Source organism: Oncorhynchus masou, chromosome 25 (genome assembly GCF_036934945.1).
Source record: "Oncorhynchus masou masou isolate Uvic2021 chromosome 25, UVic_Omas_1.1, whole genome shotgun sequence".
Classification (NCBI taxonomy): Eukaryota; Metazoa; Chordata; class Actinopteri; order Salmoniformes; family Salmonidae; genus Oncorhynchus; species Oncorhynchus masou.
Window position 1 is genome coordinate 36,753,905 of NC_088236.1, and position 14,328 is coordinate 36,768,232.

Consider the following 14,328-nt stretch of genomic DNA (forward strand, 5'->3'; position numbering starts at 1 on the left):
ACGCATGGCGCACAGGGATATGAATCACACGTAACAGCTGCACTTTGTCTATATCATTTTAGCATTCATTTGATAAATGAGTGGCACATATAAAATGCATGCACAAGTTTCAGAGTTGTCTCACTGGTGCTCGCAACTAGCCCTACTGCCGCCAGACGGCACTTTTATAATAGCGCCATCTGGCAGCAGTATGGCTAACTCGCAACAACACAGGACCAGGAGAGACAGGACACAGATGGAGTGGAAGGTGAAAGAGTAGCAGCACCATCTACTGGCTATTTGTAAAACCTACAGTCACGGTGTTCTTTGAGGTCTTCTCTTACCGGGGCCCCGACTCAACCCCCATTGCGGGATTTACGCAGTAGGAGGTTAGATCTTGTCTCCGTAATCAAATAAAATCACAGCATGGTTTTGGGTAAAAAAGCCACTATAAACCTACTAGTCCAACATAGACTCCCTAGTATAGGTCTTCACAGGTCCACCCGAAACCGAACCTGATACCTGACATTGGGACCTGAGCGGGTACTGGTCCAAAATTAAAACTTGTCTATCTGGTCCGGGTCGGGTCCTGTTTGAATGACAACGGGTCTCGGGTTTATGTAACCACAGCTGATAGACATGAGTGAATCTGACCACAGCTCTGCATAGCCTATAGAATATACATTTTACGGTAATAAGGTAAATGTATTGACTTATAGAAGGCCTAGCCAACATATAAAGACCTATTTGTTAACCTGAAGAGCATCTTGGCTGATAAACATATTTTATATGTCAGTCTGGTCCTATCGGACCTTTTAGGTTACGGGTTGGGTCTAGGTCTGGTTGTCCTTGGGTCCATTCGGGTTCGGGTCGGGTCTACGTCCGATTGTCCTCGGGTCAATTCGCGTTTCGGTCTGATTGATCTCGGGTCTGTTCGGGGCAGTTCCCCCAACCCCCAAAAATCTGGGTACAATCGGGCCTGGGTCTGATCGTCCTCGGGTCCGTTCCTGTCTGGGTCCAAAAAGTTGATGAAGACCTCTACTCCCTAGGTAGCTTATACAGACCTACAGAGCCTTCCGAAAGTATTCAATGCCCTTGACTTTTCCACATTTTGTTGTGATATAGCCTGCATTTAAAATTACATTTAGATTTTGTGTCACTAATCTCCACACAATATCCCATAATGTCAAAGTGTCATTTTGTTTTTAGACATTTTTACAAATAATAGTGGTTGACATGATTTCTGAATGACTACTCCATCTCTGTACCCCACACATACAGTACAATTATCTATAAGGTCCCTCAGTCGAGTAGTGAACTTCATGCACATATTCAACTACAAAGACCAGGGAGGTTTTCCAATGCCTCGCAAACATGGGCACCGATTGGTAGTTTTACAATTGAGGTGGAGTACCAAGATGGAGGAGGAGTACCAAGATGGCTGCGTGGTGGCTTCAATTACAGCTCTTCCTGTTAGTCATCCAGGGTTTATACACATCAAGTAAAAACGATGAATTAGGCTTTGGATGGTGTATCAATACACCCAGTCACTGCAAAGATACAGGTGTCCTTCCTAACTCAGTTGCCAGAGAGGAAGGAAACTGCTCTGGGATTTCACCATGAGGCCAGTAGACATTTTAAAACAGTTACAGAATTTAATGGCTGCGATAGGAAATAACTGAGGATGGATCAACAACACTGTAGTTACTCCACAATACTAATCTAAATTACAGAGTGAAAAGAAGAAAGCTTGTACAGAATACAAATACAAACAAGGCACTAAAGTAATACTGCAAAAAATGTGACAAAGAAATTTTTTCTCCTGAATACAAAACATTATGTTTGGGGCAAATCCAACACATCACATCACTGAGTAGCAATCTTCATATTTTCAAGCATGGTAATGGCTGCATCACGTTATGGTTATGTTTGTCATCAGCAAGGACTAGGGAGTTTATTGGGGGGATAACAATAAATGGAATAGAGCTATGCACAGGCAAAATCCTAGAGAAAATCTGGTTCAGTCTGCATTTCAACAGACACTGGAAGACAAATTCACCTTTCAGCAGGACAATAACCTAAAACACTATATACACTGGATTTTCTTACCAAGATGACATTGAATGGGGCCTAGTAACAGTTTTGACATAAATTGGCTTGAAAATCTATGGCAAGACTTGAAAATGTCTGTCAAGCAATGATCAACAACCAACTTCACAGAGCTTGAATAATTTTGTAAAAGAATGACTGGCAAATATTGTACAATCCAGGTGTGCAAAGCTCTTAGAGACTTACCCAAAAAGACTCACAGCTGTAATTGCTGCCAAAGCTGTTTCTAACATGTATTGATTCAGGGGGTTGAATACTTATCTACTCAAGATATAAGCCCTATTATATCTTGTTCTGAAAGAGCTGCAAAATCTGGACCCCTACAAGTCAGCCGGGCTAGACAATCTGGACCCTCTCTTTCTAAAATGATCTGCCGAAATTGTTGCAACCCCTATTACTAGCCTGTTCAACCTCTCTTTCGTATCGTCTGAGATTCCCAAAGATTGGAAAGCTGCCGCGGTCATCCCCCTCTTCAAAGGGGGTAACACTCTAGACCCAAACTGCTACAGACCTATATCTATCCCACCCTGTCTTTCTAAGGTCTTTGAAAGCCAAGTTAACAAACAGATTACTGACCATTTTCGAATCCCACCATACCTTCTCCGCTATGCAATCTGGTTTCAGAGCTGGTCATGGGTGCACCTCAGCCACGCTCAAGGTTCCAAACGTCATCATAACCGCCACCGATAAGAGACATTACTGTGCAGCCGTATTCATTGACCTGGCCAAGGCTTTCGACTCTTTCAATCACAACATTCTTATTGGCAGACTCGACAGCCTTGGTTTCTCAAATGATTGCCTCGCCTGGTTTACCAACTACTTCTCTGATGGAATTCAGTGTGTCAAATCGGAGGGCCTGTTGTCTGGACCTCTGACAGTTTCTATGGTTGTGCCACAGGGTTCAATTCTCGGGCCGACTCTCTTTTCTGTATACATCAATGACGTTGCTCTTGCTGCTGGTGATTCTCTGATCCACCTCTATGCAGACGACACCATTCTGTATACTTCTGGCCCCTCCTTGGACACTGTGTTAACTAACCTCTAGACGAGCTTCAATGCCATACAACTCTCCTTCCGTGGCCTCCAACTGCTCTTAAACGCAAGTAAAACTAAATGCATGCTTTTCAATCGATCGCTGCCCGCACCTGCTCGCCCATCCAGCATCACTACTCTGGACGGCTCTGACTTAGAATACGTGGACAACTACAAATACCTGGGTGTCTGGTTAGACTGTAAACTCTCCTTCCAGACCCACATTAAGCATCTCCAATCCAAAATTAAATCTAGAATTGGCTTCCTATATCGCAACAAAGCATCCTTCACTCATGCTGCCAAACATACCCTCATAAAACTGACCATCCTTCCGATCCTCGACTTCGGTGATGTCATTTATAAAATAGCCTCCAACACTCTACTCAACAAACTGGATGCAGTCTATCACAGTGCCATCCGTTTTATTACCAAAGCCCCATACACTACCCACCATTGCGACCTGTACGTTCTCGTTGGTTGGCCCTAGCTTCATACTCGTCTCCAAACCCAGTGGCTACAGGTTATCTACAAGTCTCTGCTAGGTAAAGCCCCGCCTTATCTCAGCTCACTGGTCACCATAGCAGCACCCACTCGTAGCACTCGCTCCAGAAGGTATATCTTACTGGTCACCCCCAAAGCCAATTCCTCCTTTGGTCGTCTTTCCTTCCAGTTCTCTGCTGCCCATGACTGGAACGAATTGCAAAAATCTCTGAAGCTGGAGACTCACATCTCCCTCACTAGCTTTAAGCACCAGCTGTCAGAGCAGTTTACAAATCACTGCACCTGTACTTAGCCTATCTGTAAACAGCCCATCTACCTACCTCATCCCCATACTGGTATTTATTTTTCTCCTTTGCACCCCAGTATCTCTACCTGCACATTCATCTTCTGCCGATCTACCATTCCAGTGTTTAATTGCTATATTGTAATTACTTCGCCACCATGGCCTATTTATTTCCTTAACTTACCTCATTTGCACTCACTGTATATAGACTTTTTGTTTTCTTTTGTTCTACTGTATTATTGACTGTATGTTTTGTTTATTCCATGTGTAACTCTGTGTTGTTGTATGTGTCGAATTTCTACGCTTTATCTTGGCCAGGTGTAGTTGCAAATGAGAACTTATTCTCAACTAGCCTACCTGGTTAAATAAAGGTGAAATAAAATAAAATAAATACAAATTAGTGTTTTATTTTTGGTAAATGTGTGAACAATGTCAGCATTTTTTTTATCCATTTTGAAATTAGAGAGGATTTGGGGTAAATCTTTTTTGACAAAAATTAATTAAATCCATTTTTATCCAACTTTGTAAACGCAACAAAATGTGGAAAAAGTCGAGGAGGTTGAATACTTGAATACTTTCCAAAGGCACTGACTGTATACAGTAGACAGTTTTAAGGTAGACAAGTGACAACAACATTTTGCATACTTTCCCCCAGAATCACCTTTCAATGGTCAATCACGTTGGATTATTATGGCTATTATTTTTCACAGCCCTTGAATACCATTTTAGATTATCCAAGTCAACTTTGTATAACACATAATAACAATACTTTACCGTTCTGAACTGTTGCAGAAATCTGACTGGCCAACGAATTGCCAACTCAGCGGAATGATGCAACTATGTAGGTAGCCGCACCACCCCCAACTACAAACACCGCGGCCAAACCCTACATAACCCAGAATTCCTGCTACATCGCGTGCGTCATTGCGTAATGTTCAGGGTGCAGGTTTGTGTAGGTATGGGGGTGTGGAAGAACTGTTATTCTTACTGACACTCGAAACCATGGGGCTACGGTCCGTCCAGTGAGACAGGAGCGCATCAACGCAACGAAGACAGCTAATTGCATTATCGAATTTAAAATAGTGGTAATAGGCGCCCTGTTGATAGAAAGGCGCGCATGCAGCTTTTATGAAGGAGGATGGAGATAGAGAAGAGGACGAATGGGTTCGATTACCCAGAGAGAAACAATGCGAAGTCCGTTAACGGTACGTGTTCGCATCCTTGCTCCAATTCCATTAGGAATGTATAGTGGATGTTAACACCAGGCTGCTTGCTTTCTATAGGCTACATTTGATCAAGTTTTTTTATCAGGTTTTGTGCATGCGAATCTATACATGTGGAAAAAACATTTACAGTCATTGGGAAAAACACACAGGCATATACATATATCAATGTCCCTACATTCATGATACATTATTATACAATTGCTGTAACATAGTTAATCATCCTGTTTTCTAGCCTACATCATACTCTGCTTATTCTTTGTGGGGTGTTATAAGTTGGAAAAATATAGTATCCTTCTCACGAGCTGTTAATTGCCTTTCAAAATGTGTCTTACCTATGGGACTTATCTGACCCAGTGTGCTCCCTGCAATCTATAAGTCTACTTTTGTTAGTCAGTCTTGATTCTTGCATATTTCACACTGTGATGGGTTTGTGGGTCGTTTGTTGAGAATAGAGGTAGGAATGTTTTTATTTGGACGTGGGCAGTCAGCGGTCTTTTGAAGATCGTAAAAGGTGAACTTTTGAACTTGGAGAACGCCCTGAAGCTATTAGGTTTAGTCACAAAATCCTGTGTTGGCTATTACCACCACAAAACATGGAAATGGCTGATGACCAAGGCAAGGCGGCGAGAGAAAGAGAGAGAAAACATTGCGTTTTAATAATTCAATTAATCCAATTGGAATGACAAATTGGCAACATTGGCTTAGATCTGTTAATAGACCAATTCTCAGTAGAGAGATAAACATATTTGGCATCGTTTTAAATCTAATAAATCAACACAGTTAGAGGCTATTAAAGAGTAGCTATACGCCTATATTGTTTGATCATTTTTGTTGAGATACTGCCATCCATAATTGCACTATGTGTGATCTCCTGTCATGGCTATATATTGAGGACCCAATTCACTATTCCTTATAAGGCACATTTGGTTATATTTCGTTTTTAAAATGATTTCTCTCATGCACGAAGGCAGGTTGACAAATATCGACACGTTGTTTCAAGGGAGGGACATTAGTGTCTCATCCAGGCGCCAGTGCCTCGTGCCCCAGTGTGGGTGTGAAGATTTATTGTCATTTCGAGGATTAAAATTCTTTAGGCCTTGACGAGGAATAGTAATCGAAAATGACTGATCGAAATTAAAGTATATATCACATTATGCTAGTGGACCATAAATGAATTGATTAATCTTATTTTGGCAAGAATGAGGCCAAAATGCACTAATTCATGGTTTAGTATCAATCATGTTAAACCGTGTAGCCCACTATAGGCTACTTAAGATTTAATCAGTGGCATTTATATAGACTAAGGTTTTGATTCCTTTCATGTATGACAATTATTTTTGTGTGTGCAAACATTATTTCAATGACAAATGTGGAGATTCGCCAAATTGACTAAAATAAGGGATTAATAGCTCATTTTGGGCGGGTTCGATGGAACTGAATGATTTACATTCGTGTACAAATGTTACATTTAAGGTATTTAACTTTACTGTAGTTACATGTATAATACGTTATTAGAAATGGTGCTTATACACTGATCATAAACGTTATCACATAGTTTTAAATTAAATAAAGTAGCTAATTTAAATTCAATTAAGAAAATACAAGTATGGCGTGTTGTTCATGTTTATTTGATATGGCCCAAACCTCGTAATAAATACACAAGTAAATATTAGTATTTTTTTACACATTCTTTACAAATGATTTCCATATCGTTTGCCAATGGTTAATTAACTTGTTCATTATGCAAATGTAAAACATACTTTTAAATAAGTATATCCTGAGAAAAGGCAAACATAAAAAGGTATCTAAAAAGACATTAGTGGGCCTAACATATTTACCTACAAATAATAGTTTGGTCCCCCCTTAAATAGTTATAGTCTTCAAGGTTCTGATTTCTTCATCAGAGAATTGGAAATGACCCTAAAAGAACCTGACATGTTCAGTTCTATTACTGTAAAGAAATGCATGTGTCTAGAGTAAGTATGTTATATTTATTCCATGGAAATGCTCTTCTCAAATGAAAATAGAGAAAATGAAATACTTTTAAAAGACTATTCATTTGCATCAATTTAACATGACCATAATTACCATAAAATACTCCAATTGTATTTTATTTTCAAGATTATTATGAAGACCTCATTGTGGAATTCCTTCTCACTTGGTTTATTGACAATTTGACAATTAAACAATATTACAATTTAGTATAGCACTATATCAGGCCATTACTGTGCTGGCTATGCCAAACCTTTAAAGAAACGGTATAGTCCTCTGGCGAAGAGCCCTGTTGCACTACACCCTATACTACAGTATCACCAGTCACCACTGACAGAATGTGAAAATATTCTAAACACATACTCATTTACTGCTTATCTAATAGCTTGGCTTATCTCTAAATTCATTCCAAGAGAAACTCAATTCCCATTGATCTGAGTGTCAGGACCTCTACATTTTCCTCTAATCAATGAAACAGGCCCGTTTTAATGTAATTGTCTTCACATGAAGTTAAATAGGAAAATAAGTTTGTGTGAATCTGTTGTGGTTTAGCCTCAGGGTGGTAAGAGGGCCTGGCAGATCTCTGCAGACACAGTGAAAGAGAGTGCTTTGTCAGTCCTCCACTCTGGTAGGGGCTGGGGGAGGTGGGCAAGGGACCATGGGGCTTTCCTTTCCCTGGGGGGACAAACTGTGTTGTGGGTGGAGAAGGAGGAAGGGCAGGATACGACCCCTGTGGTGCTGCTGAATGATGATTGAAGATTACAGTAGGGGAGGTGGGGTAGAAGAGACAGGGGGGCAGGGGGGACATGGGGGGACAGGGGCACAGCAGGCAGATGTGATCCATCATGTCCTTTTTACCAGAGAGATTCTTAACTCGACTCCCGGCCATATCTTAGCTCCATCTCTTACCTCCCAATCTGCATCAACCCGGCTATCAGCAGACACAAGACACTGTCACTTCCGCTACCTTTTAGTTCATTTTATTTAAACAAATATTGTTGAGAGTCAATACTATGAAGGAAAGACTAGTGGTGACAAATGACTGATTACGTAATTAACCTGATTAATACTAATTAGAGTTGGCCTTTACAGAGATCAGGAAAATATATTTTTAGGGCAGAATCATAGTAGAGGAATGACAGAGTGTCATTTTGTTGGGTATAATGGAACAAAACAGGAGGATAGAAGTCATTAGAGAAACAGGTCTTTATGGAAATAATGTGCAGGCATAGTGAGAGGTATTTGCTCTGAGGGAGATCAGCAGGGTTGGGTAGGTTACTTTCTAAATGTAATCCTTTACAGTTACTAGTTACCTGTCCACAATTTTAATCAGTAATGGTGCTTTTGGATTACCCACACTCAGTAACTTAATCTAATTACAATACTTTCAGTTGCTTTTAGATTACTTTCACTGCAGGTTAGCGTTTTTCGTCATGAATCTTGTTTTGGAGTTAGCTCTTCAGAGTGGTCACTAGCTGGCACAGCCACAAAGTCATAAAATCTGATTTTAAACCCTATCCTTAACCACACTGCTAACCCTAATGCCTAACCCTAACATTCAATTAAACAAGTGCTATTTGCATGTGAAAAATGAATGCCATATGCCGCATTTGCTATAGGCCTATTGTTAAACAAAAATTGGTGACACTTTGATATCTCAATAAATTGTAGCTGTTTAAGTCTATCAAACGTGGACAAGTTTGAGCATGTGTCTGTTAGGAGATTGAGCAATAAAAGCCCCACTGGGGGTCTTCTTAAATGAAACGTGTTTTTGAGACAATAGGTCTACACCGGGGGAGTTTTTATTCCATAGGCTGGGATTCATGCTATGCAGCTGTTGCAAGAGCGCATTTCACTGGGTCATATTCATTATGCCGATTCTGTTGCAAAACGTTTCTTAAACAGAAGCAAATGGGAGTGACCTAAATTAATGTGTCCAGTAGAAAATCTTGTTTTGCTCTGTTTGCTTCCTTTTGGTTAAACAGTAAACAGTTTCGATAATGAATACACCACTGGTCGCAAAAACAATGACTGATAGGCAGCTTCAACTTCTTCAATTCAACTAGTATTGGGTTAAAATACACATATAGGCCTACATTTGCCATCCACAACAACCATGATCCGTAACTCGCAAAAAGCAAAATGATAGATCAGTGCGATGTACATCAATGCGCCACTGAGCCTAGATATCAATAATAAGTGATAGTCTATCTGTATCGCCTGTAGGCTACACCACTGCTGTCGTCCTAACCTCCAACTGTTTATTCAAGTTGGATAATCTTTGTATGCCAACAACAGTCGCATCGTTGGAAGACAGATTGGACGGTAGCTTATACAAAAGCCTATTCCGTCTCCTTTCATGCCATCCATCAAACACATTTGGTGTGTCATCATAGTGGTCTCTAAGTTGTGGTCAGACATGCTCAGGCAGAATCAAACTTCAATTTTCACATTTTTTCAATGCTGATTTGAATGTCATTGAGAAAACAGAAATGTGTCAAACAAATGTTTGTAGAAGTAATCATCTAGTTTTTTGTATCTGTAATCTGAATACAATATTTTTGCTGGTAACATAACAGATTACAGTTACCGTTTTTGTGTAATCTTTACATGTTGGCTGTTACTCCCCAACCCTGAACATCAGCCACTTCTATGCTTTGTTATACTGTTAACAGAGATTTATGTGATATGTATATTTTTTTTAAATTCAAAGACACAATGCAGATCTATTATGGATTTGTGTATAAATGTGTGAGCAAATTATTTACCTTCTGAAATGATCAAACAGGACCAACATAAAAATGTTCAGCGAATCTATTAGATTTGACAGATTTCTACAAATAAATAGAAATGTATATGTCATTTTGGTATTACAGAATACTAATCATGATACGAGCATCAAGCTCTGTTCCTCATTGTCTTGATAGAGAATGCCATGGCAAAATTCACCAAACAATGACAGTGACTAAATGATGACCATTGCCCAACATGTACTGCCTCAGCAGAGCTCTGTTAGTAAGGACACAATGTATTGCTGCTCCTGGGTGCTCCTCCTGTCCCGGTGCACTGACAGTAAGTGCCGTTACCAGGCAACACATTCTTTCGGTCATCCCTGTAATGATACAGAGAGCAGAGGATAATTAGATCAACGACTGGTGACCCAGCAACCAGCAGGCCTCAGGAATCAACACTTCACACTGTAGAGCCAACTCAGAACGTACACAACTCACACATAACAATACCGAAATCACCAGATGCATCATAGTATTTAAAACATTCTCCTTTTTCTTTAGTATGAAGATGTAAATCGCAGGACATAATCAAGTCATTTTGCGTGATTTGTGTCTGTCTTGCAGTCAACACACTGGAAAGCCAATGCATTTGCACCTATGGGCTGAGACTTATGGAGATGTGGCTCTTGAGGCAATAATGGCCAAGTCTCTGTCGACCCCCAAACAACCCAGGAAAGTATTTACAACCTCCACTTGATCCATGAGCTAGAGGAGAGCCACTGAGCCGGCCTGGAGGAATAACAAGGCTAGTTACTGACAGGCAGGCAGAGATGTTTTGTTCCTTTATCCAGCTAGCAGCCCAACAGAACACAGAGTGGAACCCTTAAGGTATGGACAAGGAATTAACAGCTGGTATTGAGATGCAGGGGGGCTGGCGTGGCGGGTCATAAAGTTTTTTGGGGGAGGAGGCAGTACAGTAAGGGTATCAAGGCAGTTGGTACAGTGACATCGCAGATGCGTGAGTCTAGGGCCAGGCTTTTGTCAGGGCTCTGTGATATTCAACACGTCGGCCAGCCAGGAGCCGTAAACGTCTACAATTTGAGTTTGAATTTGGGTGGAGGATGAGTTTACAGGGAGCTGTAAAACACTGAACTTGGTATGTAGAGTAGGGATGCCTTTCCTGTGGATCTCACAAATCAGAGCCAGGGTATTGCTACAGGAGACAGTTGTTACGGGCTATAAAAGAGCAGCTTCCCCTGACTCTGACACATTTATTCAAATTAGCCCCTCAAACATAGTGCAATCAACACTAGAGTAGTGACGGATGTAGTGTACCTGTGTTTGATATAAATCTTTGTCGATAAAGATACGGCAGGTCTCTCGCTCATTCATTCTTTTGGAAAGGAAACATATTTCATTAATGAGACGTTCATTTGTTACATCTGCACTGATTTAAGGCAGCACAGTGAATTACTGACCCTGACATTTCACAGTCAACAGCAAAGACACACAGTCACATTCCCAATGACTGTTTTAGCAGGAATCTGCTAACAATCTGGGCTTTCTAAACTTTCGTCCTCATCACTTCACAATCCTCACAAACTCTTCTAGAGTACATGATTGGCCAGTGGACATTCTCAAACTCTCTTTGAAAACTTGGAGGACTCAGAGAGGCTCAAAACAAAACTCAAGAAGATAACATGTGCCTTATAGTGTCACATGAATGGTGCCATATCTTTTCTCTTATTTATTGGCACTCATTTAATAAGATAATTATTATCATATGCCCTTGAGCCATCAGTGTGTGTGTGTGTGTGTGTGTGTGTGTGTGTGTGTGTGTGTGTGTGTGTGTGTGTGTGTGCGTGTGCGTGTGCGTGTGTGTGTGTGTGTGTGTGTGTGTGTATACTACGCTATCCAGCCCAGTGCGTGGTAATAAAACTCTGACCCCTGTTATGATGAAAGGGAAGTTGATCCTTTGAGCGTGTCGGTCGACCAGCTGTGAATGACCCCCGCCCAGCCCCTCTGTGGCTCTGACCAGGGCTTGACCTGAGAGCTGAGCTGAGGGGGCTGGTGGGATTAGTGCCGATAAAGACATACAGTCAGCATCTTTAACCAAATCATCTACTCTAACAAATTACACCAACATGGCTAGAGGACAGAAAAAAGCATATAGAAATGAGCGAAAGTGACATTTAAATTTTTTCACCCCACTTATATACTGCAGGTTTTAGAATCTCAGATCTACTGAAGACTGCATTTAAGGTTAATAGGTTCTGTTACTCATACTTTAGGATACATTTTAGACTGAGTGCGGGACATAGGCCACGTTTACACAGGCAGCCCAATTCAAATATTTTTTTTTCAGTAATTGGTCTTTTGATAGATCAGATCAGCTCTGAAAAAGATCTAATGTGGTTGGTCAAAAGACAAATTAGTGGAAAAAAGATCAGAGACCCTGTTAGAGGGAGTGAGCCGCCCATCCGAGATTAGGGAAGTATGCATTGTTAGGCTGGAGGGAGCAGAGGGGAGGACAGAGTAGACATTGTGCTGCGTGGTATTACATACTGGGGTCAGAGGTCAGGTGTAGAGGCCAGAGGGATGACCACAGCACAGCCTGTGGATCTAATACTGGAGTTCCTCCGCAATTTGTCACAATTCATATCCATGATGGTGTGATGAATAGTGCTGGGCACGGTTTCCCGATAGCGATGGAATGTATCTTTTAACAATGTATCTTTCCTACAATGGCCAAAAATGTTCACTGATTGAGACAGGTTAAAGAAGGATTTTTAAGCCTTGAGACAATTGAGACATGGATTGTGTAGGTGTGCCATTCAGAGTGTGAATGGGCAAGGCAAAATATTTAAGTGCCCCTGATAAAATGGCGCCGGAGAAGAAGGCAGACAAAGTGTTTTGTGTGTTTATTTGCGTTGTTTGTAACTTCTTTTTTAAACTTAATTTGTACATAATGTTGCCGCTACCATCTCTTATGACAGAAAATAACTTCTAGACATCAGGACTGCGATTACTCACCACGGACAGGCAGAGTCTGACGAGCCCGACACAAACAATATACTGCTTTCTCTGGAAAAGGTCCAGATCCCTGTAATTTGCGTGAAGAGGAGGCAGAGTAAAAGGGGCCGGGAGGGTAGGCTGCCTTCTGAGAATTCGTAGGCGGTCGAATTAACCCCCACTTTCCTCCATTTTGCTAGCAAACGTGCAATTTTTGTAGAGTTAAATAGATGACCTACGCGGAAGATTAAACCACCAACCGGACATTCAAAACTGTAACATCTTATGTTTCACGGAGTCGTGGCTGAACGACGACACTATAAACATACAGCTGGCTGGTTATATGCTGCACTGGCAGGATAGAACAGCGGCGACTGGTAGGACAAGGGGCGGCGGACTATGTATTTTTGTAAACAACAGCTGGTGCACGATATCTAAGGAAGTCTCGAGCTATTGCTCGCCTGAGGTAGAGTATCTCATGATAAGCTGTAGACCTCACTATCTACCTTTTCGTAGCTGTTTACATATCACCACAGTCAGAGGCTGGCACTAAGACAGCATTGAATGAGCTGTATTCCTCCATAAGCAAACAAGAAAACGCTCACCCAGAGGCGACGCTCCTAGTAGTCCGGGGACTTTAATGCAGGGAAACTTAAATCCATTTTATCACATTTCTATCAGCATGTTAAATTTCCAACCAGAGGAGAAAACTGGACCACCTCTACTCCACACAGAGACGCATACTAAGCTATCCCTTGCCCTCCATTTGGCAAATCTGACCATAATTCTATCCTCCTGATTCCTGCTTACAAGCCAAAATTAAACCAGGAAGCACCAGTGACTAGATCAATAAAAAGTGGTCAGATGAAGCAGATGCTAAGCTACAGGACTGTTTTGCTAGTACAGACTGGAATATATTCTGGGATTCCTCCGATGGCATTGATGAATACAGTCATTGGCTTCATCAATAAGTGCATCGATGACGTCGTCTCCACAGTGACATACCCCAACCAGAAGCCATGGATTACAGGCAATATCCTCACAGAGCTAAAGGCTAGAGCTGACACTTTCAAGGAGAGGGACTCTAACCCGGAAGCTTATAAGAAATCCCTCTATACCCTCCGACGAACCATCAAACAGGCGAAGCGTCAATACAGGACTAAGATCAAATCGCACTACATCAGCTCTGACGCTCATCGGATGTGGCAGGGCTTGCAAACCATTACAGACTACAAAGGGAAGCACAGCCGAGAGCTGCCCAGTGACACGATCCTACCAGACGAGCTAAACTACTTCTATGCTCACTTCAAGGCAAGCAACACTGAAACATGCATGAGAGCATTAGCTGTTCCGGAAGACTGTGTGATCACGCTCTCCACAGCCGATGTGAGTAAGACCTTTAAACAGGTCAACATTCACAAAGCCGCAGGGCCATACAGATTACCAGGACATGTACTGCGAG

The 14,328-nt window shown here is 41.5% G+C and overlaps 1 protein-coding gene across 1 annotated transcript in view; it reads left to right on the forward strand.

The window, feature by feature from the left end:
* The first annotated feature begins 4,936 nt into the window (after positions 1–4,936).
* Positions 4,937–14,328, forward strand: part of LOC135514247 (nuclear receptor subfamily 6 group A member 1-A-like) — a 111,294-nt gene continuing 101,902 nt past the window's right edge. The window contains exon 1 of the mRNA XM_064937588.1: positions 4,937–5,109. Within this exon, the coding sequence (XP_064793660.1) occupies positions 5,043–5,109 (67 nt within the window). The 5' untranslated portion in view covers positions 4,937–5,042. The remainder of the gene's footprint in view (positions 5,110–14,328) is intronic.